Source organism: Chiloscyllium plagiosum, unplaced genomic scaffold (genome assembly GCF_037043375.1).
Source record: "Chiloscyllium plagiosum isolate Xiang-an unplaced genomic scaffold, Cpla_swu_hap1 HiC_scaffold_13, whole genome shotgun sequence".
Classification (NCBI taxonomy): Eukaryota; Metazoa; Chordata; class Chondrichthyes; order Orectolobiformes; family Hemiscylliidae; genus Chiloscyllium; species Chiloscyllium plagiosum.
The window spans coordinates 29,727,779-29,754,015 of NW_028270151.1; the positions used below are offsets into that span (position 1 = coordinate 29,727,779).

Here is a 26,237-nt window from a genome sequence, read left to right on the forward strand (position 1 = left end):
TTCGAAGTTGAATATCTCCTGGAAATTGTGATTGAATCTGCTTCCACCAATGTTTATAGCAGTACCTTCTGGACCATTATCATTTCTTGCATTAAAAGAAAATTCTTCTAATCTCTTAATTGGATGAATTACTATTTATCTTCAGTCTGCATCCTCTCATTACCAGATTCCAGTGTGCCATTTTCAAAGTGTTTCTCTGGCCTTGTTTCTACAGGAAGCACAGTGGGGAGAAACCATATGTGTGTGACCGGTGTGGCCAGCGCTTTGCTCAGGCCAGCACTCTTACGTACCATGTGCGACGTCACACAGGAGAGAAACCTTACATCTGCGATACGTGTGGAAAGGCATTTGCTGTTTCGAGTTCACTCATCACACATGCACGGAAACATACTGGTATGATCTGCTCAGTGCAGGGCTCTATATTAATATGTAACTTCATGGTTTAGAAGAGGAAGAGATGACTTGATTGAAACATAAAACCATGAAGAGACTTGACTGGGAGGATGTCAACAGGGTATTTCTTTTTATGGGAGAATTGGGGATCATTGATTAAAAATCAGGGGTTATTGATTTAAAACAAAGATAAGTCAAAATGTTTCTTGAGATCCATAATGATATCAAACCTTGAGCGCAGTTTCAACGGCACTCCAGAAGCTTGACATCATTAAGCAACAGCTAGGTTGATTGGTACTACATTAGCACCCAAATGACCTTTGACCTTCAAGGCCAAAACATTGTATGATTTCAAGAAGCTATTGAAGCTGCACTCATCCAACCAAGAGGGGAGTGTGCTGTCACATTCATAATTCATACCGTAAAGATAGTTGAAAACACGGGGGATTACCTGTTGCATTATTCCCAGCCTCTGACTGTTTTTTAGTCACAGTGATTTTATGACCTGATTGCATCTAGAGTAAGGTGTGTTTCAATGAGTATGTTCTGAGCTTCCTTGGTCCAAACTGGGTCTGATCAGCTGTCAAAGCCAAGCATGTTTTGCTGCTTGTGTACTCCAGCACTGACCTTCTGCCTTGGCACTAAGAGTATTACCAACTGAACCATGCTAGCACAATATAAAATGGTATGTGGCTGGTGCAGCTGGAGAGCGTATGTCATGGCAGGTGATTTATTGTGAGGGAGAACAAGGACCAAGGCCCCTCTTATCACCCATAATTAGTCACTGACAATGATAATTTTAAACTGTTTCAGGTTGTTGAAAGTATGTTACACAACCATGTTCCACTCTGTCTGTTGTAGGTGAGAAGCCATATAGCTGCCGGACATGTAATAAAAGTTTCATCTCTTCAGGAGAGCTGAATAAACATAGCCGATCACACACTGGTAAGTAGCGGCATTCTGAGGTGGTCAGGAACCTCTGTTGGTCCTCAATCAGCAGAACTTTAAAATTCTAGTGCAGATTGTTAACTTATAGCTTTCCCAGTGGACCAATTAATAAAGAGTACTAGCAATTTAACCCCCTTACCCTCAGTTTGGTTTGGTACAGAGGATAGTTTTGGTGGGGAAGCATGTGAGGGTAAAGTAAGTGAAAGAGGCAATGGGGAAATCAATGGAGTAAGTGAATGAGTGAAAATGAATGTGCTGGGAACAAGGAAGATTGCAGCCTTCATGGGAATTCTGAGCAACTCAGCTGCTTGACGATGGATCAGGGAAGGTATTGCCACTTGCTGTACAAGCAGAACATGAGGAACTGCTGAATGAGTGACTGTGGCCATGCAATAACCATTGCACACATGTTAAACTCCTGCCCTCAGAGATTCTGTCCTGTTTATATCACTGTCATTCATATCATCCACTGAAGCCCTGAATAGATTGTTAACCTTGACATCAAGCTACAAGTGCTTCCCCAGCTATACAAATAAAGAAAGGGCACTAAAATTAGAAAATATGGATTAACCAACTATGAGCTATAATGAAAACAGTGTCAAACATAATAGCAGTTTTGGAAATCTTGAACAGCTCTCCTAAATGCATATTAGCTAGTATAGCAAGTCCAACATGAGAGAGTTTAGTCTAAGTGGAGGAAGTTCAGGAATGGAAATGACATGATGGGCAAGGTTTTCTATGGTGGAGATAATAGGTCAGTAAGTTTAAATAGTCATGGAAAAGGACAAAGCTAGACCAAAAGTTTTCAATTGGAGAAAGGCTAATTTTTACTTAGCTGCCGGGTATTTCATGAAAGTGGATTGAAAACAGCTAATTGTAAGTAAGTCAAGGTCAAAGCAATGGAGGCATTCGAGAAACAGGGAGGGAGGGTTCCACTTAAAAACATAGAGAGGAATCTCTGTAGTGTTACCTGAGCCACATGCAAATTGGCTTAATGGAAATCAGATTAAAGAGATGAATGAAATACTGGGGCAGGTACCTATGTGGTAATGGAGGAGACTTGTGAAATATTAGATGTCATAAATGCACTGAGGAATTTTCAAGTAATATAACATCTTTGAAAGTAGATATTGTCAGGCAGGCCCAAGTAAAATGTATCTCAGGTTGCTTAAAGTTGTAAGGAAGAAATAGATTAGATTAGATTAGATTACTTACAGTGTGGAAACAGGCCCTTCGGCCCAACAACTCCACACCGCCCCGCCGAAGCGCAACCCACCCATTCCCCTACATTTACCCCTTACCTAACACTATGGGCAATTTAGCTTGGCCAATTCACCTGGCCTGCACATCTTTGGACTGTGGGAGGAAACCGGAGCACCCGGAGGAAACCCACACAGACACGGGGAGAACATGCAAACTCCACACAGTCAGTCGCCTGAGGCGGGAATTGAACCCGGGTCTCTGGCGCTGTGAGGCAGCAGTGCTAACCACTGTGCCACCGTGCCGCCCACTAGCAGAGGCTCTGACCATCATTCTACAATTGTCTACAAGGTAGCAAAGAGTACAATGGGGGGATGGGGATGAAGGTGATAAGTCAGAGAGGAGGGTGGAGTGGTTAGGTGGAAAGGAAGATAGGCAGGTAGGAGAGGTCAGGAGGGCTGTGCTGAGCTGGAAGGCTGGAGCTGGGGTGAAGTGGGGGAAGGGGAAATGAGGAAACTGGTGAAATCCACATTGATGCCATGGGGTTGAAGTGTTCCGAGGCGGAAGATGAGGCGTTCTTCCTCCAGGCGTCGGGTGGTGAGGGAACGGCGGTGGAGGAGGCCCAGGACCTGCATGTCCTCGGCAGAGTGGGAGGGGGAGTTGAAATGTTGAGCCACGGGGCGGTGTGGTTGATTGGTGCAGGTGTCCTGGAGATATTCCTAAAGCGCTCTGCGAGGAGATGTCCAGTCTCCTCAATGTAGAGGAGATCGCAGCGGGAGCAATGGATACAATAAATGACTTTGGTGGATGTGCAGGTGAAACTTTGATGGATGTAGAAGGCTCCTTTGGGGCCTTGGATGGAGGTGAGGGATGAGGTGTGAGCGCAGGTTTTGCGATTTCTGCAGTGGCAGGGGAGGGTGGGTTGTTGGGGGGCGTGGACCTGACCAGGTAGTCATGGAGGGAACGGTCTTTGCGGAAAGCGGAAATGGGTGGGGAGGGAAATATATCCCTGGTGTTGGGGTCCGTTTGGAGGTGGCAGAAATGTCGTCAGATGATTTGGTTTATGCGAAGGTTGGTAGGGTGGAAGATGAGCACGAGGGAGGTTCTGTCCTTGTTACGATTGGAGGGGTGGTTTGAGGGCGGAGGCGCGGGATGTGGATGAGATGCATTGGAGGGCATCTTTAACCACATGGGAGGTCTCTAAAGGAGGCCATCTCGTGTCTTCTGTGGTGGAACTGGTCTTCCTGGGAGCAGATGCGGTGAAGGCGGAGGAATTGGGAATACCGGATGGCATTTTTGCAGGAGGTAGGGTGGGAAGAGGTATAATCCAGGTTGCTGTGGGAGTCGGTGGGTTTGTAAAAAATGTCAGTGTCAAGTCGATCGTCATTAATGGAGATGGAGAGGTCCAGGAAGGGAAGGGAGGTTTCAGAGATGGTCCAGGTGAATTTAAGGTCGGAGTGGCAGCCATTCCAGACCTGAACACTTACTGCTTCTTTTGCCATTTACATTAAATTGGTATTCTTTATTTCTGAACACTCCTAGCAGTGGGAACAGTTTCTCCTTATCTCGTCTTGTCCAGACCCTAAATGACTTTGAATGCTTCAATAAAATCTTCTTTCAGCCTTCTGTCCAATCAGTCCACATAACTGAAGTTCCTCATCTTCAGAACCATTTTTGTGAATCTTTTCTGTCCTTTTCTAATGCTTTCACATCTGTCCTCAAATATGATGCCCAGAACTGGACACCAGTGGAGGCCAAACCAATTTTTAATGCAGGTTTGTCATAACTTCCTTGCCTTGGTACACAATTCCCTATTTATAAATCACAGGATACTATATGCTTTACTAACCATTCACATAGCCTGCACTGCCACCTTAATTATTTTCTCACATGTCCCCAGGTCTCTCTGCTTCTGCACCCGTGTTAAAATTGTGCCCTATATTTTGTTCTGTGCAATTTTCTGACCAAACTGAATCACTTGACATTTCTGTTCAATTTCCTGCCTACCCATTCCACTCTATCATTTTAGATTTCTACACCATCCTGGTAATTCACAGCACTTTCAATTTTATGTCATCTAAAAATTCTGAAATTGTGTCTTGTACACCAAAGTCTAGATCATTAATATATTCCAACAAGAGTAGGGCTGGAAATTCTTGTATAACACTCCTCCAGTTCAAAATGTTCTGTTTCTAATTATGCTGCCAGGATCATAGCCATTGCAAGGTTTGTGAAGGTTTGTAGCTCAGGTTGAGGTTTAGGGTGTAGGTTTGCTTGCTGAGCTGTAGGTTTGATATCCAGACGTTTCATTACCTGGCTAGGTAACATCATCAGTGGCGACCTCCAAGTGAAGCGAAGCTGTTGTCTCCTGCTTTCTATTTATATCTTTCTCCTGGATGGGGTTCCTGGGGTTTGTGGTGATGTCATTTCCTGTTTGTTTACTGAGGGGTTGATAGACCCCTCTGAATCCTAGTAGCACACAAACCCACCAACACTCTCAAACAAAAACTAACAACCTTAAAATACCCAGTACAACCCATGGACAAAACCAACGTCATCTACAAAATTCTATGCAAGGACTGCCATAAACACTACGTAGGACAAACAGGAAGAAAGTTAGCCACCAGGATACACGAACACCAGTTAGCCACAAAAGATACAACCCTCTCTCCCTTGTAGCCCTACACATGGATGAAAAAAAACACCATTTCGACTGGATCAACACATCTATTCTGGGACAGGCTAAGCAAAGACATGCCAGAGAATTCCTAGAGGCCTGGCACTCCAAAAACAACGCCATAAACAAACACATAGATCTAGATGCCATCTATCAACCCCTCAGAAAATGAACAGGAAATGACATCACCACAAACCCCAGGAACCCCATCCAGGAGAAAGATACAAATAGAAAGCAGGAGACAACAGTTTCGCTTCACTTGGAGGTTGCCACTGATGATGTTACCTAGCCAGGTAATGAAACATCTGGATATCAAACCTACAACTCAGTGAGCAAACCTACACCCTAAATCATAGCCATTGCAATTGGTCCTTTTAGACCATGACCTTAACTTTACTATCACGTCTGTTCTGCGTCAACCTATCAAACACCATTTGGAAGTCTGTGTACACCACATTAACAGCATCATGCTCATTAACTCTTTCTATTATCCCCTCAAACAAAAACTTTAGTTAAACATGATGTACCCATAACAAATCAGGTTCTGGTTTTCCTTAATTAATCCACATTTGCCCAAGTGACTACTAACTTTCTCCGAAAATTCTTAATGCCATCACCATTGCCTGCACCAGCTAATGTGCAACCTAGACTTGTACAAGTTCAACCTTCCTCAAAAACAGATCCAGTTATCCAGGAATCTAAAGCCTCCTATGTCAAGTGATGCATTACATCCATTCAATCAGCCTATTCCTATATTTATTATCCCCTGCTGCCCTCATGATGGACGGAAGGTCATCGTGAAGCAGCTGAAGATGCTAGAACTCAATCCTAAAGAAGTCTTGCAGTGAAGTAATGTCCTGGGACTGAGATGATTGACTCCACCAACCACAACCTCCATTCTTTGTGCTAGGTATGACTCCAGCCAGTGGAGAATTTTCTCCATAATTTCCATTGACTCTACTTATGTTGGTGGTTCCTGATGTAGAGGTAATCACGCTTACCTCATCTCTGGAGTTCAGCTTTTTTTTGTTCATTTTTAAACCAAGGCTGTAATGAGGTCAGGAGTTTAGTGGTCTTGGCGTAACTGAGACTGAGCATCATTGAGCAAGTTATACCTTTGCTAGCGCTGCTTGATAATGCTCTCGAAACCCCTTTCCATCATTTTGCTGATGATCAAGAGTGGAGTGTGTGGTGCTGGAAAAGTGCACCATGTCAGCAGCATCTGAGGAGCAGGAGAATTTACATTTCAGGAATAAGGCTTGTAGGCCCGGGGGTTGAGAGATAATAGGAGGAGGTGGGGCTGGGAGGAAGGCAGCTGGGAATGTGATAGGTAGATGGGGGAGGGGAAGGTTATGGGTCAGAGAGGAGCCTCCAGTTCAACACTACCCTCTTGCCCTGTCCATCTTCCTTCCCACTTATCCACTCCACCCTACTCGCAGACCTATCACTCCCCCCCCACCCCCTCCGCCACCTTCATCTAACTATTATATTCCTAGCTACCTTCTCCCCCACCCCAGCCCCACCCTACTCCCATTTATATCTGTCCCCTTGGCCCACAAGCCTCATTCCTGATGAAGGGCTTATGCCCAAAACGTCGATTCTCCTGCTCCTCAGATGCTGCCTGACTTGCTGTGCTTTTCCAGCACTGCACTCTCAACTCTGATCTCCAGCATCTGTTTTGTTTTGTAATTGAAAATACCTGGAAATTTTCCACATTGCTAGGTAGATGCCAGTGTTGTAACTGCACTGGAACAGCTTGACCAGTGTCTCAGCAAGTTCTAGAGTACAAATCTTCAGTCCTATTGGCAAAATGTTGTCGGAATCCATAGCCATTACATTATCCACTGCCTTCAGCCACTTACTAATTTTACATTGAGTGAATAGAATTGGCAGAAGACTATGTCTGTGATGTTATGAACTGAGGAAGGGGTGAGATAGATCATTCACTTGCCATTTCTGCCCAAAGATGGGTGCAGATATTTAGCTTTGTCTTTTGCACTGATGGGTTATGGGGAGCAAGCTGGGCAGTTGGACTAGGATTCGTGCAGGGCTGTGTGGACACAGTAGAGGCCATGGCTTCACGTTTAGCTTTGAAAAAGGGCTTACAGTGAGTATGTGGTGAGTGAGATTAGTTTAGGGATTGATATAAGGCAATGGGAGAGAGCGGGGCATTGGCATTAGTTTGGGTTTGATACAGGGCTATGGATACAGAGCAGAGCAGCAGGATTGATTTTTGGAAGTGTGGCCTAATGCTGATCCTAACTGAAATTTCCATTAAGAATCAGAAGAATTTTCTGCATGATAATTTGAACTATTTACATAAATATTTATTTTAAAATATTCCTTTCAGGTGAAAAACCTTTTGTCTGTGAATTATGTGGAAATTCATACTCTGATGTGAAGAATTTAAAGAAACATAGTAGTAAAGCTCATGATGGTGAGTATTTTCATCAAATTGTAAATACTGGCAGTGCATTAACACGTTATTCAGCCCATCTAACACCAAGATTTTCGACATAATACATTGCCTTCTGAAAGTTCCTATGAAATCTGATACTGCCAACTTTTCAGATGTTAAAAACCTATTTGAGGAATTGATACAGGGCCACAGGGAGGAAGGTGGACAGAGGAATGCGGATTGTGACAGGGTCAGAGAGTTTAATTTTGATACTGATACAGGGCTATGGGGAGAGCACAGAACAGTGGGATTGAGAGCAGTTTATGGAAGAAAGCAAAGCAATGGGATAAATTTGAAAAGAAATTGCCCATTTCCTTTCTAGTTTGTTTACCGATTATTTAGGACTATGTTGCAACCAATTTAAGCAGGATAAAAATGATTTCCTTCTTTGTCTCACTCCTTTACTCGTCACAAGGTTTGAATTTAAAAAGGAAAGTGACATGGCCCATGAGATGTCAGAAATGAGTCACATTTATTTCATAATAAATAATTAGTTTATTACAAACAAAACTTAGGTAAAGATAATTCAGAAAACATTTGAACTGTGCAAATGTGTACAACTACCCTTCTTGAAAAATGCTATAGACACATACATAAAACCAACACACAATACAGAACACCATGGGAACGGGTTCTTTGGCCCACCATTTCTGTGCCAACCATTATGTAATTTAAAACTAATTCTCTCTACCTGTTCATGCCGTATCCCCTCTATTCCCTGCCTTCTTACGTCTGTCTAAATCCCTGTTCTATGTGCTATGGTATCGATCTCTACTTGTCCCTGCTAAAATGTTCCAGGCTCCTTCCACCCTCAGGGTAAAACTCTGGCCTTGTACATCTGTTTTATATTTCTCCTCAATCTCACTTTAAATCTATGCCCTCTAGTATTTGACATTTCCCCCCTGGGGACACGACTCCACCTATCTGTGCCTCTCAATTTTATATACTTCTGACAAGTCGCCCTTCAGCCTCCAATGATCGAGCAAAAACAATCCAAGTTTGTCCAAACTCTCCTTATACCTAATATGCTCCAATCAAAGCAACATCCTGATAAATCTGATCCATCCTTTCCAAACCCTCTACATCTTTCCTACAGTGTGGTGACCAGAATTTTGCATAATACTCCAAATGTGGTCAAACTGAAGTTTTATACAGCTACAACATGACTTGCCAACTTTATCAGTTGAGGCACTGAGTATTAAAGGAAAACATACGTATGCTACCTTTACCACCTTATCCACTTGTGTTGCCACTTTCAGAGAGCCATGGACTTGCATCCCAAGATCTCTCTGTTTGTCAGTAAATGGAACGCCTATCTGCACAGCTTTCTGCCTCCTGTCTGCTCCTCAGTTAGTCCCACAGCGGCTGCAACCAATCCATGTGGTTGGAGAGGAGCTGCAGATGGACATACTTCCTGCAGACATTGTTTACAGGGACGTTCAACTTCTCACTGATCTCCCACATCTCACAGGAGGAGCATTCCACTCCATTAACTGCTGCTACTATTTCTCTAGTATCTATTAGATTAAAAGGAAAGGCAATGCTGCTCGCCCTCCTCAGCAAAAGCCAATGCTCATCTAAACCTGTGCTTTAACCTCAATAGCAGCACTCCAAAGTTGCCATTCCCTCCAAGAGCTTGCCTCCCTTTGACATGCTGCTGGTAGGAACAAAAAGATTCTCAGAATCTCCCAGTCACTTTTCACTCCTCTGGTAACTATGGCCATCTGTAAGTAACTGTGACTATTTATAGGCAGGCTTATCTTAAAATTGTGAAATAACAGTCAAATTCAGAAAATAAAAGTGGACCATAGCTGAAGTCATTATTCACACAAGCCTTGGCATTGGACAAGAGAACAAAGAACAATACAGTACAGGAACAGAACCTTCGACCCTCCAAGCCTGAGCCACTACATTTTGCCCTTCCAGGCTAAAACTCTTACAGGAACAGTAATCCTGTATCCCACTATTCCCTTCCTATTCATGTTTTCACTTTTCTTAAATGCTGCTTTGTGTCTGCTTCCACCATCTCCTCTGGCAAGGCGTACCAGGCGCTCACCACCCTTTGAGTGAAAAGCATGCCTCGTGCATGTTTTATAAATTCTCAAGGATCGGGTTCGCAGGAGAGTAGTCTGACACAGACCAGGAGAAAAGAACTGAGAGACGAGTTTGCTAGAATATAAGTATTTTATTCCCCGCAGTGTCGCCTCAACCAGGTCTCGTACTTACAACGGGTCTGGTTTATACTCACTCTACATGTTACCGGAACTGGGAGCCGTCAGTTCTCGTAGAGCGGTTGCCAACAACCCACGCTCGGCGGTTAAACGTAACCCGGAGCAGACTCTACCGAACTGGGGACTTTCCCAGCTTATATACTCTTTCGAGATCTAAACATTCATGCGAACAACAGGGCAAGACTCTTTACGAGTTTCAGCTGGAACCAATTAAGCTTGCAACATCCTGGTTGACAGTGTCTGTTCCTTATCAAGGCTGGTAGCATAAACACCATAAGCAACACCTTCCATTCCGGTAACATATTCATGATAAGATTCACACATGTATTGGGACATAATTTTAACCCTTTCACCACATTCCACTGATTGGCCCAATACATGTGTTACATCATGCCCATATATATTTTTTCCAACAAGCGTCTACGTACACGCCAAATATACAAGCAAGTCAGGATATTACAGCATGTTAAGATCACCAGGACTCCTACCAGGATCGATAAGGGTGGGAATAGGAACTTCCCCGCAGTGGAGGACATACCACTCAACATATCCCACCAATGATGAGCTGACTCTACTTCCACTACATGGGCAGCGTGTACTACCTCCTGTCCATGTATAAAGGTAGACACTGTAACCTTGGTGACATTGGTTTGATGCTTTCGTAATATCTGCTTAAGCTCCTCGGATCGGTCCAATGCTCGCTTAAACCGATCCAGGGAAATGTTCCAAGGATTCATCAGCACTTTCCACTGCACCTTGGTAAAGTGGTGAGCACTGCTATAATTGGTTAACAGATAGGTCTGATTCTGCCATTGCCACTGATAGACATTTGAGAGGCATCCCGAGAACGGTACTGTGGGAAGCGTAGGATGTGGGTTATTGGTAGCCACACAGAGCGTGTGTGACCCAATCTGCCACATCATGTCCCTTGAAGCTTCAACAGTCCACTCGCACAGGGCCGTTCCCTTAGTTAAGCAAGGGTCCCGATATCTGTCCATCAGTAGGCAAGTTTTTCCCTGATCAGTCTGTTCACAAGCGGACAGATCATAGGTAATATTGGTATCTGGGCTAAACCACTGCCCCCTTGTCTTCAGAAAATAATATCCAGAAGATGTAATCACTGGTAATACATAAATATCGACAGACCGTAACAGTGTGGGTTACATTCATGGTAACAAAGTATCCTCTACACATAGTTGCGTTACACCATGTTCTTTCTGGATGGGTTATCATCCACAATTTCTCAGATACATTCCATATACCCCTCCACGCTTGTACATTGGGGGATGTTACCACACGCAAAAATCGTTCTTTCTGTATTTGTGCGTGCAACATTTGAATATGACAGGCAGTCCAATTTAACTGAGCTGTAATGTTCTCAAACAGTTCCTGGGTGGCACCCCAGACATCTAGTTCCCATTGCAGGGATTGTATCAATATTTTAGCTGTTTCTCCTTGAGTCATCATTACGGATGGCATCCATCTTCCAATAGTGTGTAGTCCTTGTGAGGTGGCTTGTCCCGTGTTAGATAATTTAGTACGGGTTACCTCAGAGTCAATAGCATTTGAGATACCCATGACAGTTCCTGCACCTCCCAGTAGAGTGTCATACCATGCACGCCGCCTCCTCTTATGTTGGCATTCTGGGATAGCCGGCAGCCGCACCTGCCAGTGAACATCAGTGTGCAGTACTGCCTGGGCCATCTGCTGACAAGTTGACATAATGGGAGCCAACTGTGTGCGGTGCGCGTCAGAGACGTTAGGGCGCACCAAGGTCAGCCATAACATTCGAGTCCGGTTTTGAATAACTGTTCCATTGCTGATCCAGATGTCCTCATCTCCAGTCGTGATGTTCCATCGTGTCCCGTTTGAGCTTTCACATTCACGAGCGGTTATATTCCAATGACACATATTCACCGTTGCATTCAACATCAATGTACAGTTAGGGGTTATCAAAGTTACATTTCTCCCCTTATAACATCGTACACAAGTATACATTTGACAATCACTCGTGAGATCTAAAATTGTACACCATTGATTTGCCGCGCATTTAAAATCATCTTGCTGTCGTTCCTCACTACTAATTTTCCAACCTACATTTTGTTTCGATAAGGGTACCAACGACTGAGCTGGCACACTCCTCCAGACTGATTCCCCAGGATACATAATGGTGACCAGACTGTCTTTTCCTTGGGCTATGATCTCTGCCGGTTTGGGGGGACCAGTTGTCTGGCGTACCCATACCTTGGCACCCTTAGTGTCAGTAGACCCAAATCCCCCCGTCCCACGCTCAGTAACCTTAACGGGAGCTCCCGTCTCTTCCACCGTTGTAAGGTTACATGGTTTAATAACTAATTGTGCTATTCTGTCTCCCTTCTGTATCACATAAGGTTCAGATGTGATGTTGACCAGGACTACTCCCAATTCTCCTTGGTAGTCCGCGTCAATTACTCCTGCCATTACATCAATCCCCTTTAGTGACAATCCCGATCGCGGGAGGATATGCCCATAGGTTCCAGGGGGACAAATCAATCCTAATCCGGTCTTAATCACCGTAGGTTTTTGTTGGACCAAAGTCTGTGTAGTTAACGCTCGTAAGTCCAGTCCAGCCGAAGCCGGTGTGGCCCTTACGGGAATATTAGCTTCCTTAGCAAATTTCCACATTTTAATAGGCTGTGCCTTTGGGGTATCACACACCCGTATCATCCGATTCAAGGGCGTCACCCCATTTCCTAATGGGCGGTTATTAATTTGCTTTACTACCCGAATCAATTGTTTCTTCCAACCTGTTAAATTATTACATCCTCCTGCCTTTCGCAGGGAGGATTTTAGAAGCCCGTTCATTCGTTCAATAAGTCCCGCAGCTTGCGGATGGTAGGGCACGTGATAAATCCACTCCACATGGTTATCATGACACCACTGCTTCACCATCCCTCCTGTGAAATGGGAGCCATTGTCACTCTGGACCTGTATGGACAATCCATAAAATTGTTCGATCAAATCTAAACACCGTAATGTAGCCTGTTGGTTGTTATGTCGACAGGGATGGGCTACCAAAACCCCAGACATAGTGTCCACAGCTGTACATATATGGTTACATCCTTGTGAGGAAGGTAATGGGCCCACAAAGTCCATTTGCCAGCTCTGTCCCGGTCCCTCTCCTCGGTGTATATGTCCCATCATATGTTGGGGCACTCCCTGCCGTTGATGCTGACACTGCTCGCATTGATTTACTGCAGTCTTGACATCATCTACCATAAGATCTATTCCCCGATCTCGAGCCCACTGCAAGGTTCCTTGCACTCCCCAGTGTCCGGCCTTAAGGTGTGCCCATCTAGCCAAGTCCACTGAGGTGCCCCTTTGTACACTCATGGCTCGGACAATGCCGTCTACATATCGGTTATGTAAAGCTTCCGCATCATTTCGGGATGTATGAGCGTCTACATGGGTAATATATATATCTAGATGTCGAGCCTTCTCCCATATATCTTCCCATAATTGTTTACCCCATACCTCCCTATTCTGAATCATCCACTGATTGGCCTGCCAAGTTGGCATCCATTGGGTCATGCCATTAACTACTGACCAGGAGTCAGAAAACAAATAAACTCCCATGACCCCCGCTTGCATGACCACCATATGTACTGCTTTTAATTCTGCCCACTGACTACTTTTTCCCTCCCCTAATTCTTCTAGGGTAGTGCCTTGTTTTGGGTTAAAGGCAGCAGCCTTCCATCTACGCTGTCCCGCTTTCCATTGGGCTGACCCATCTATGAACCAAGCCGTGGCTTGTTCATCCGGGGTCAGTTCATCATATCGTTTTCCCATCTTAACGGGTGATTCCTTGTATTCAATCACCTCAAACCGTTTTTCCCCTTCCTCAGGGGCCTCCGCCACTTGCTCATGTAGGACTGACACTCCTTTCTGTCCAGTCCGCACTCTCTCCGACACATATCATTTCCATTTAATGATGCTGCTCTCTTGGGCAGTTCCTATTCGGTGGGTAGTGGGGTCACTAAGTACCCACGGAAGAATAGGGATAGCTGTTCTCATGATCACTTCATGTCCAATAGTTAGAGCTTCAGTTTCCACCAAGCTCCAGTAACATGATAACAATTGTTTCTCAAAGGGGGTGTATCGTTCCTCTGCCGGGGGCAATTTCCGGGACCAAAATCCCAATTCCGCAGGAGGCTGAGCCCGCGGTAATTCATGCATAATTGCCTCCCCCTGTTCATTCCGTATGGGATTCCCTTCCCCATCAAACATTACTTCCCGCTGCACCGGGAGGCGTCTCTGGACTTGTTTTCTCCTAACTACTGGTTTAGCCTGGAGTACGGGTGGGTCATCTTCATACTGATCATCTGAATCTCCCCAAATATTTCCGTCCCAATGGTCGATATCCCATCGATCCCCATTATTTAACTGGGCTACAAACGCCCGTACTTGTACTGGGTCCGGGGTTCGAGGGACCTTCCTTTTCTCTTTCCGTTTCTTAGCAGACAGATACATAATAGTTCGTCCTGCTAGTTCAGTTAATGCTGTCAATTCAGCCTTTAACTTCATAATTTCCTGCCTCAACATAGAGGCATCTCCCGAACTGAATCCCTGCTCATGTTTCAGGAGGGCTAATTCTGCTTCAGCTTTTTGGCGCTTGTCTGACTGTTGTCTACAAGCCGCCGCACATGCCCACATCCTCGCTGTACCCCAGGCAAGGGGTTCTTCGGCAGGACTGAGATCTTCTCAAGGGTGGACAGCAGCGACACTGGGGTTCCTACGCCCTCGGCTTCCCAGTTTTCCGGTCGCCCCCCACCATTTGCCCACATCCTCCGCTGTACCCCAGGCAAGGGGTTCTTCGGCAGGACTGGGATCCTCTCAAGGGTAGACAGCAGCGACACTGGGGTTCCTACGCCTTCGGCTTCCCAGTTTTCCGGTCGCCCCCCACCATTTGCCCACATCCTCCGCTGTACCCCAGGCAAGGGGTTCTTCGGCAGGACTGGGATCCTCTCAAGGGTGGACAGCAGCGACACTGGGGTTCCTACGCCCTCGGCTTCCCAGTTTTCCGGTCGCCCCCCACCATTCCTCAAACAAACTGCCACGTCATGCCACGGTCCCTGCCATCCCGGGACGGTTGGGACCTCCACAGTTTGTTCTTCTGGTTTCTTAGTCCTTTTCCCAAACATTGTTCTGTATCAAAATCTCTCCCCAATTGCGATTGATCCTGCCGACTACGCCAAAATGTTTTATAAATTCTCAAGGATCGGGTTCGCAGGAGAGTAGTCTGACACAGACCAGGAGAAAAGAACTGAGAGACGAGTTTGCTAGAATATAAGTATTTTATTCCCCGCAGTGTCGCCTCAACCAGGTCTCGTACTTACAACGGGTCTGGTTTATACTCACTCTACATGTTACCGGAACTGGGAGCCGTCAGTTCTCGTAGAGCGGTTGCCAACAACCCACGCTCGGCGGTTAAACATAACCCGGAGCAGACTCTACCGAACTGGGGACTTTCCCAGCTTATATACTCTTTCGAGATCTAAACATTCATGCGAACAACAGGGCAAGACTCTTTACGAGTTTCAGCTGGAACCAATTAAGCTTGCAACATCCTGGTTGACAGTGTCTGTTCCTTATCAAGGCTGGTAGCATAAACACCATAAGCAACACCTTCCATTCCGGTAACATATTCATGATAAGATTCACACATGTATTGGGACATAATTTTAACCCTTTCACCACAGTGCATGTGTTTGAAATTTCTCCCTTGCATTTTGAATCTGTGTCTCCTAGTAATTGACCTCTCCACTCTGAGAAAAAAGCCTCTACTCTCCACTCTATCCATGCCATTTTCAAAATCGCCTGTCAATTTCCTATGTTCCAGTGAAAACAAACCCAGTCTAGCGAACCCTGCTTCATAGCTAAAATCTCTATATTAGGCAACATACTGGTAACCTTTTCTTTACCCCATCCAAAGCATCCACATCCTTCTGGTGGTGTTGTGATCAGAACTGTATGCAATATTCCAAGTGTGGTCTAACTAAAGTTCTATAAAGCTGCAGCATTACTTGTCTATTCTTATATTCAATGCTCCTTCCAATGAAGGCAAGCATGTCATAGGCCCTTTTTCACTATCTCATCTACCTGCACTGCCACCTTCAGTGATCTGTGGACCTTCATACCCAGATCCGTCTGCATATTGATACTTCTAAGAGTTCTGCCATTCACTGTATAATTTCCATCTGAACTTGACCTTCCAAAATGCATCACCCAACATTTGTTTGGATTAAATTCCATCTGCCATTTTTCTGCCCACGCCTCCAACTGATCAATATCCTACAGTATCCTCTGACGATCCTCCTCCACCAATCTTTGTATTGTCTGCCAACTTACTAATTAACATAGAACATAGAACATTACAGCGCAGTACAGGCCCTTCGGCCCTCGATGCTGCACGCCCTGTCATACTAATCTGAAGCCCATCCCACCTACACTATTCCATGTACATCCATATGTCTGTCCAATGACGACTTAAATGCACTTAAACTTGGCGAATCTACTACCGTTGCAGGCAAAGCATTCCATACCCTTACTACTCTGAGTAAAGAAACTACCTCTGACATCTGTCTTATACCGATCTTCCCTCACTTTAAAGTTGTGTTCCCTCGTGTCTACCGTCCCCATACTTGGAAAAAGGCTCTCCCTGTCCACCCTATCTAACTCTGATTATCTTGTATGTTTCTATTAGGTCACCTCTCAACCTCCTTCTCTCTAACGAGAACAGCCTCAAGGCCCTCAGCCTTTCCTCGTAAGACATTCCTTCCATACCAGGCAACATCCTAGTAAATCTCCTCTGCACCCTTTCCAAAGCTTCCACATCCTTCTTATAATGCGGTGACCAGAACTATACACAATACTCCAAGTGTGGCCGTACCAGAGCTTTGTACAGCTGCATCATAACCTCCTGGTTCCAGAACTCAATCCCTCTATTAATAAAGGCCAAAACACTGTATGCCTTCTTGACAACCCTGTCAATCTAGGTGGCAACTTTCAGGGATCTGTGTATATGGACACCGAGATCTCTCTGCTCATCTGCACTCCCAAGAATCTTACCATTAGCCGAATACTTTGCATTCCGATTACTCTGTCCAAAGTGTATCACCTCACACTTGTCCACATTAAACTCCATTTGCCACCTCTCAGCCCAGCTCTGCATCCTATCTATGTCTCTCTGCAACCTACTACATCCTTCGTCACTATCCACAACTCCACCAACCTTAGTGTCGTCCGCAAATTTACTAACCCACCCTTCTAAGCCCTCATCCAGGTCATTTATAAAAATGACGAACAGCAGTGGACCCAACACTGACCCTTGCGGTATACCGCTAGTAATTGGACACCAAGATGAACATGTTCCATCAACTACAACCCTCTGTTTTCTTTCAGCAAGCCAATTACTGATCCAAACTGCTAGTTCTCCACAGTTCCATTCCTCTGCTTTTTGTATAATAGCCTACTGTGGGGAACCTTATCGAACGCCTTGCTGAAATCCATATACACCACATCAACCGGTTAACTCTCATCTACCTGTTTGGTCACTTCGTCAAAAAACTCAATAAGATTCGTTAGGCATGACCTACCCTTCACAAAACCGTGCAGACTATCCCTGATAAGATTATTCTTTTCTAGATGGTTATAAATCCTATCTCTTATAACCTTTTCCAACACTTTACCAACAACTGAAGTGAGACTCACTGGTCTGTAATTACCAGGGTTGTCTCTACTACCCTTTTTGAACAAGGGAACCACATTTGCTATCCTCCAGTCCTCAGGCAGTATTCCTGTAGACAATGATGATCTGAAGAAAAATGCCAAAGGGCTCGGCAATCTCTTCCCTTGCTTCCCAGAGGATCCTAGGATAGATCCCATCCGGCCCAGGGGACTTGTCTATTTTCACACTCTGCAGTATTTCTAATACCTCTTCCTTGTGAACCTCAGTCTCTTCTAGTCTAGATGCAAGTATCTCTGTATCTTCCTCGCCAACATTTTCATTTTCTATAGTGAACACTGTTGAAAAATATTTATTTAGTGCTTCCCCTATCTCCTCTGACTCCACACACAACTTCCCACTATTATCCTTGATTGGCCATAATTTAACTCTCATCGTTCTTTTATTCCTGACATACCTATGGAAAACCTTAGGGTTAACCCTGATCCTATCCGCCAACAACTTCTCTTGTCGTCTCCTGGCTCTTCTGAGCTCTCTTTTTAGATCTTTCCTGACTTCCTTGTAACCATCAAGCGCCCTAACTGAGTTTTCACATTTTGTCCTAACATAAGCCGCCTCCTTCTTGACCAGGGATTCCACTTGCTTAGTAAACCATGGCTCACGCGTAATATATCTTCCTCCCTGCCTGACAGGTACATACGTATCTAGGACACAAAGGAGTTTTTCCTTGAATAAGCTCCACATTTTTAATGTGCTCAACCCCTGCAGTTTCCTTCCCCATTCTACGCTTCCTAAATCTTTCCTAATTGCATCGTAATTTCTCTTCCCCCAGCTGTAACTCTTGCTCAGTGGAATACACCTTTCCATCACTAAAGTAAACCAGCTACTTTTTCCTACAAACCCTTTATGTAGATCACGAACAGCAGAGGTCCCAGCACTGATCCCTATGGAACTCAACTAGTCATTGCCCTCCATTCTGAAGAGTATCCTTCCACCGCTCCCCTCTGTCTCTTATGACTAAGCCAGTTCTGTATCCACCTTGCCAGCTCATTCCTGATACCATGTGGCTTCATGTTTTGTACCAATCTGCCATGAGGGATGTCTTTTTGTACCAGTTACAGTTGGTAAATTCCCCATTAAGACCTCTTCATTTTCCAGCAATGTAAACTTCCCTTTCAGAACCCTCTACTTGGGGGAATGCAATATTCCAATGGTTTTTCAGTTGTCAAACTTTGAGATAGGTTTCAGGGAGGAGAGACAGCAAAGCCTGTTCCATTCAAATTTACTAGCTTTATTACAAATCTCTAACTGGATCATGTGACACAGTTCGCCAAAAATATTATAGACTTGGTGACTCCAGTCGAGCAGCTGGTGTTCTTGATAAACGCAACATTTCTTTCCCACTGCAGCCAATTTGTTTTGTTTTCCAAAGTGTCCTGTCCGAAATGCCCAAGATTTGGATGTATGTCCAATCAATAATATTTAAAGTCAGCATCTCAAATATGAAGAGCCATTGGCATCAGAATTGTCCTGAATCACAGTAAACACAGAGCCCTTACTCTACCATTAGTATTAATCCATCAGTCTAGGAGACTAACTGTTCAATAAAGTATGCAAAGGGGGTATACGAGCAACAGAACCAGGCATACCTAAAAATGAGTTGGCAAAGGTACAAAATTATATTTCGTACCTTTGCAGCTTTATAGAACTTTAGTTAGACCACACTTGGAATATTGCGTACTACCAGAAGGATCTGGATGCTTTGGAGAGGGTACAGAAAAGGTTGCCTTGTGTGGAGGATTTTAGCTATGTACTATATTTGCATAGTAAACAGTAGAAGCAGCATGCATAGACAGAACTAAGCGATCCCACAATCAATTAATCCAGTTTAAGCTCTGCAGACCTGCATCCAGTCATAAATGGTGGTGGCTAATTAAACAACTACAGGAGGAGGCTTCACAAATATCCCCATTGTTAATCATGGGGGATCCCAGAAACTCTGCAAAACACAAGGCTGAAACATTCGTAGCCATCTTGAGCCAGGAATGGAGGAATCCATCTTGGCCTCCTCCTGAGGTCCCAGTTATCACACATGTCATGATATGATGTGATATGGCTGAATGCACTAGATAACTGCCAAAAGCTATGTGTTCCTGACAACACACCAGCAATACTACTGAAGGCTTAAGCCCAGAATTGACATGCCTTTAGTCAAACTATCCCAGTACAACTATAACATTGGCATCTACCTGGCAATGTAAAAAAATTGTCTAGTTATGCTCAGCTCAGGAAAAACAGGACAAGTCTGACACGGCCCATTACTGACCTATCGGTATACTTTCAAAACAGTTCTTTTGCGCAGCACTTGCACAACAATAAGATACTCACAGTTTAGACTCTGACAGAGTTGCCCAGCTCTTGACCTCATTACAGCTTTGTCCAAACATGGACAAAAGAGCTATATTTCGCAGGTGAGTAGCAAGTGCATCCCTTCACGTCAAGGGCATGTTTGAGTATGTGTGGCACCAAGACCCTTAGGAGAAAGTGAGGACTGCAGATACTGGAGATCAGAGCTGAAAAATGTGTTGCTGGAAAAGTGCAGCAGGTCAGGCAGCATCAAAGGAGCAGAGAATCGACATTTCGGGCATAAGCCCTTCTTCAGGACCAAGAGCCTTACCAAAACTAGAGTTGATGGGCACAGGAGGGAATTTTCTTTGCTGGTTAGAGTTGTATCTAATGTAATGGCAGACAGACGGCGGAGGTCAGTACCAAAGGAGTACGATCATGGAGTCTTTACCAAGAAGTTGCTGAACTGTTAAGTCTCATCTTTTTCTGTAATAATGTTAAAGGGATTTTAGCCCTAAGTCTGCCTGAGTGTTGTCCATCATGGTGAGGCCTGTCTTTATTGAAGAACATTATCCTCACATACTCTTGACATTTGGTGCTTTAAATGAGAAGTGGGGATATCACCATACTTTATGAGCTTATTCTATGTAATGATTTCCTTTCCAGCTGTAAAGAGGACCAATAGTAATGACCACGAGACAGACTTTGTTGACCGTGAATCACAGGATTCCATGGAGCTGAAACCCTCTGATCTACCCATCCCACTTGCTGTTGCCATGGGTGCGGATCAGCAACAAATGATGTTGACTGTGGGCGAGGGCTCGTCTTTATCCAGTGAACAGTTGTTACGGCCATCGGTGTCCTCTTACTCTGAAACCCAACTCATCTTCCTGCAACAATTATACTGAGAGGATCACAGCACATTGATAGGAGGGGACCTCAGGTCACTGAGGGTCAGAGGGGAGCTCAGGTCACCAAAGGTTCACCGAGAGTTAGAGGGGTACTTGGCTCACCAAGTGTTAAGGAAGAGTGAGGGATTCTCAACTAACCAAGGTGTGAGAGAAGGATCTCCATGGAGTTAAAAGGGAATACTGAGCTCACTGAGAGGAGGGAATCTCAGCTCACTGACGGAGAGAGGGAGGGGTGCTCAGCTCACTGACAGAGAGAGGTGAGCCAGGCTGTGTTTGGGAACACAATTGTTTGCCTTTGGACTGAGATGTGAGCGAGAAGCATGAAGTATCTAAGCTCCTCACTCCCCAGGGTTTGCTGCTGCATTACTGCTGTCCACAGATATTGACAATGTAGATCCATGTGTTTATTTCCACGTTTTTAGAATATTAGTCATAGCAAAGCCTGTGCTGTTCACACGCTGGAATCATGGTAACAATCATGTTATTTTGTTCCTGGGATGAATATTTCTGTCTACTGGCCAGACAGAATGTTTGTGTCTGATCATGATTTACTTGCCTCAGGTCTTGGGCATGTTGCCATTATTGATGAGCTGTACAGCTATATCTCAAGGTATCTGTTTACTGTGAGTCTGTTATCTGGTGCTGTATTTATAGTCAATATTCCCCATTGGTATGGTTACATGAAGGTAGAGCACCCTTTTTTTAAATCCATCTCTCACTAATATTAATTCATCAGCTCAGCCAGCCCACTGCACACTAACTATGGGTCTATGTTTGCTCCTTGTTAAATTCTCTGTATCAGAGATTTCCTTAATTATTTGAATCAGTTTTCCAACGGTCTCACCCTTACCCTTTTGTGGAATAGAAGGAGCATTACCCAACCTGTATTCTGCCTTGATAGTTTGGTGGGGACAGTGTACAAAATTCTTTACTCTAAATAACCCCATGCCGTACCTCTCCTGTGAATGTTTGGAGACAATAATTACAGTGTGGAAACAGGCCCTTCGGCCCAACAAGTCCACACCGACCCTCTGAAGAACAACCCATCCAAATCCATTCCCCTACATTTACCCCTTCATCTAACATTATGGGCAATTTTGCATGTCCAATTCACCTACCCTGCACATTTTTTGGACTGTGGGAGGAAACCGAAGCACCCGGAGGAAATCCATGCAGATACGGGGAGAACGTGCAAACTCCACACAGACAGTTGCGTGAGGCGGGAATTGAACCCGGGTTTCTGGCGCTGTGAGGCAGCAGTGCTAACCACTGTGCCACCGTGTCGCCCAATCTTGACTTTGTTTACAAGAGTAGAGGGAGCTTAACTTTCAGTATAAAAGAATAGGGGGTAATTTACTTTGTGACCCCTGTTCTATACCTACCCTGAGAGTGTATGATGGGGACAGTGTACAGGAAGCTTTAGATGTTTTCTAATTCATATGTTATTACACACCTCTGGAGCAGGTGGGACTTGAACCTAGGCCTTCTGGCTCAGAAGAAGGAACAATATAAGGAGCTTTACTCTGTATTTAACCCTATGCTATCCTTGTCCTGGGAGTGTTTGGAGGATAATGTAGAGGAAGTTTTACTCTATATCTAACACTAACTCTACTTGGGAATGTTTTATGGAGAGAGTAGAAGGAAATTTACTCTGTAACTTATTGGGAGGGCAAAGGTTTTAACAGGCTTGAAATTTGATGTCCTATGCCCAGAAGAGGTTAGTCCCAGGCTGTTGTGGGAGGCAAGGGAGGAGACTTCTTAGACCTTGATATTAATTTTCAAATCCTTTCTGGCTGCAGAAGAGGTGCTAGAGGACTGGGAGGACAGCTAATATGCTAACATTATTCATGAAGTTAAAAATCGCACAATACCAGGTTATAGTCCAACAGGTTTAAACGGAAGCACTAGCTTTCAGAGCTCCGCTCCTTCATCAGGTGGTTGTGGAGGACACAATTGTAAGACACACAATTTATAGCAAAAGTTTACAGTGTGATGTAACTGAAATTATACATTGAAAAATGCCTTTATTGTTTGTTGAGGCTTTCATCTGTTCGAATACCATGATAGGTGTGACACACACACACACACAAAGACCCACATGCACACATATACATATACGTTTGTGGGGTGAATTTGTACTTGCAGAGTTACATTGTACTTTGCTCAAAAACTGCCTGAACTCATGTAAAACTCTGTTATCTCACTTTTTAGATTAGAATCAGTCTAAACATTATGGCACAGACAGAGAACACAGGGGGCTAACACCTTCATCATATTGTCTGGCGAACATCAATTGTTACAGTTAACCTGAGAATGCAACTTTTTTTTTACACATGAAAGAAGTGAAACTATCATGGTATTCGAACACATGAAAGACTCAACAAACAATCAAGGTATTTTTCAATGTATAATTTCAGTTACATCACACTGTAAACTTTTGCTATAAATTCTGTGTCTTACAATTTTGTCCTCCTGATGAGTGGTGCTCTGAAAGCTAGTGCTTCCAATTAAACCTGTTGGACTATAACTTGGTGTTGTGTGATTTTTAACTTTGTACACCCCAGTCCAACACCGGCATCTCCAAACTATTCATGAAGGGTATACTTATAAACCAGGGAATTAAAGACCAGTGATAGGGAAGGTTACAAAATCATTTGAGGGACAGAATTAATCTTGGCTTGGAAAAGCAATGATTAATCAAGGTAGTGAGCATGGCTTTGTCAAGGGGAGGTGATGTCAGACAAGTTTGATTGACCTTTTTGAGGAGATAACTAGATGTGTAGATCAGGGTAGTGCAGTTGTTGTAGTCTACATAGTCTTCAGGAATGCATTCGTCAAGATGTTGCATGGGAGACTTGTAGAGAAGGTAAGAACCCTAGGATCCAAGGGAATGTAGCAATTGAATCTATAATTTTTTTTTGTTCATGCGATAAGGGCATTGCTGGCCAGGCCCGCAATTATTGCTCCGGGGGCAGCATCAACCACATTTCTGTGGGTCTGGAGTCACATGTAGGCCTGATAGGATAGCAGTTTCCTTCCCTAAAGGACATAAATGATGGGTTTTCCAACAATAGACAATGGATTCATGGTCATCATGAGAGTCTTAATTCCAGATTTTTGTTTCTTAATTGCATTTTATTTCTAAATTTCACCATCTGCCATGATGAGGTTTGGACTTGGGTCCCCATGATATTACCGAGGTATTGCCTGGATTAACCTCTTGATTAATAATCTAATGAAAATACCAGGAGGCCATCGCCACCATCACTAAATGACTTAGTGGCAGGAGGCAGTGGACCAGTAGCAATGGGATTTAGTCCAGAGAAGTGTGAGGTGATGTGTCTTGGGAGCAGGACCCTAAGAAGTACAGAGGATGAGGGGGTCCTTAGTATGTATGACCACAATTCTTGAAGGCAACAGACCCGGTCCATATGGTGATTAGAAAGTATATGGAATACTTGCCTTTATTAGTTGAGGCCTTGAATACAAAAGCAGAGAGGTTATGATGGAGCTGTGTATAATACTGGGCTACAATTGGAATAGTGTGTGCAGTTCTAGTCACCATGCTGTGGAAAGGATGTGACTGACCTAGAGTGGGTACAGAGGTGATTCATCAAGATGCTGCTTGGCTGAAGCAATTCAGCTTTGAAAAGAGATGATATCGACTGGTGTTATTTTCCTCCAGAGGTGGAAATGAGGACTACAGATGCTGGAGATCAGAGTCGAGAGTGTGGCGCTGGAAAAGCACAGCAGGTCAGGCAACATCCAAGGAGCAGGAGAGTCGACGTTTCGGGCAAAAGCCCTTCATCAAGAATTATTATTATTTTCCTACAGAGCAGAGAAAGCTGAAGAAATATATGTTTGAGGTGTATAAAATTGAGGGATGTAGGTAGGATACATGGCAAGAAATGTTTCCTTGTACAAGATGAGTCAGTAAGAGGGGGCCAGAGTTAAAATTAGGATAGCAGGCTTAGAGGGGATTTAAAATATTTAATGAGCTCTCGAAATGCGAGAGCACACAAGACTGCAGTTCAAGTGCAAGACAAAAAAACTACCGTAGATAGGTGCTTGATGATAGGGAGGTATAACTTATCACATCCATGCTTATTTTCATTCGGTACAGACTACAGTCCCTTGCCGTCGCTGACCTTGAGGGGGGAGTCAGTGTAAGGGGGAATAATGTAGAGTGATCTTTACTTTCAGTTTAAAATAGATGCAAGCCAGTATGCCACATTTCCTCGTCTCATGGTTCTCAGGAGCACTGATCTTATTGGCCCTGATCCTGTCTGCAGTGGTTCTCAGTATTATTTTTTTCAAATTGCTGTTAATCTGCAGTTTTGGATGAGTGAGATTTGCTTTTACCACTTTATATGTGAGTCTTCTGAAATCTGAGCTGCAAAATAAACTGTTTCGCTCCTTTGGTGTTATGTTTTTTCATCAGTTTAACCCCTTCAGCTGCTTCTTCAATGACCTCCCTCCATCATAAGGTCAGAAGTGGGGATATTTGCAGATGATTGCATAATGTTCAGAACTTTGCAACTGCAGCAGTCCATGTTCAAATACAACAAGATCTGAACAATATCCAGGTTTGGGTGGGCAAGTACCATTCACGCCATATGAATGTTATGCAATGATCATTACCAATAAACAACAATCTAATTACTGCCAAGTTACCATCACTGAATCCACCACTTCCAGCATCCTTGGGGGGTTATCATTGACCAGAAACTCAACTGGACTCACCATATAAACACAGGAGCTACAAGAGCAGGTCAGAGACAAGGCATAGTGTGGTGAATAATTCACTGCTGAAAAATGTGTTGCTGGAAAAACGCAGCAGGTCAGGCAGCATCCAAGGAGCAGGAGAATCGATGTTTTGGGCATAAGCCCTTCTTCAGGAATCCTGAAGAAAAAGGAATATTGTTCCTGATGCCTGAAGAAGGACTTATGCCCAAAACATCGATTCTCCTGCTCCTTGGATGCTGCCTGACCTGCTGTGCTTTTCCAGCAACACATTTTTCAGCTCTGATCTCCAGTCCTCACTTTCTCCTAGTGAATAATTCACCACCTGACTACCTGAAATCTGTCCATTATTTCTAGGTGCAAGTCAGGAGTGTGGTGGAATATTCCCCTCTTGCCTAGGTGAGGGCAGTTCCAACATCACTCAAGAAGCTTGACACCATTGGCATTACATGCACAAGCATCCAATTTCCTCCACCACTGACGTTCAATACCTGCAGTGAATGCAAACTGGAAGATGCACTGCTAAATTTCACCAAAGATCCTCAGACAAGCTTTTCCAAGCCCACAACCACTTCCATCTCGGAGGACAAGGGCAGCAGATACATGG

The 26,237-nt window shown here is 44.3% G+C and overlaps 1 protein-coding gene across 3 annotated transcripts in view; it reads left to right on the forward strand.

The window, feature by feature from the left end:
- Positions 1-25,306, forward strand: part of LOC148148290 (myoneurin-like) — a 53,389-nt gene extending 28,083 nt beyond the window's left edge. For all 3 annotated transcript variants that reach the window (XM_087993438.1, XM_087993439.1, XM_087993437.1), the window contains exons 5-8: positions 215-393; positions 1,255-1,338; positions 7,569-7,655; positions 20,643-25,306. In XM_087993438.1, coding sequence (XP_087849564.1) covers positions 215-393; positions 1,255-1,338; positions 7,569-7,655; positions 20,643-20,884 — 592 coding nt within the window. In that variant the 3' untranslated portion in view covers positions 20,885-25,306. The remainder of the gene's footprint in view (positions 1-214; positions 394-1,254; positions 1,339-7,568; positions 7,656-20,642) is intronic.
- Positions 25,307-26,237: the final 931 nt, after the last annotated feature.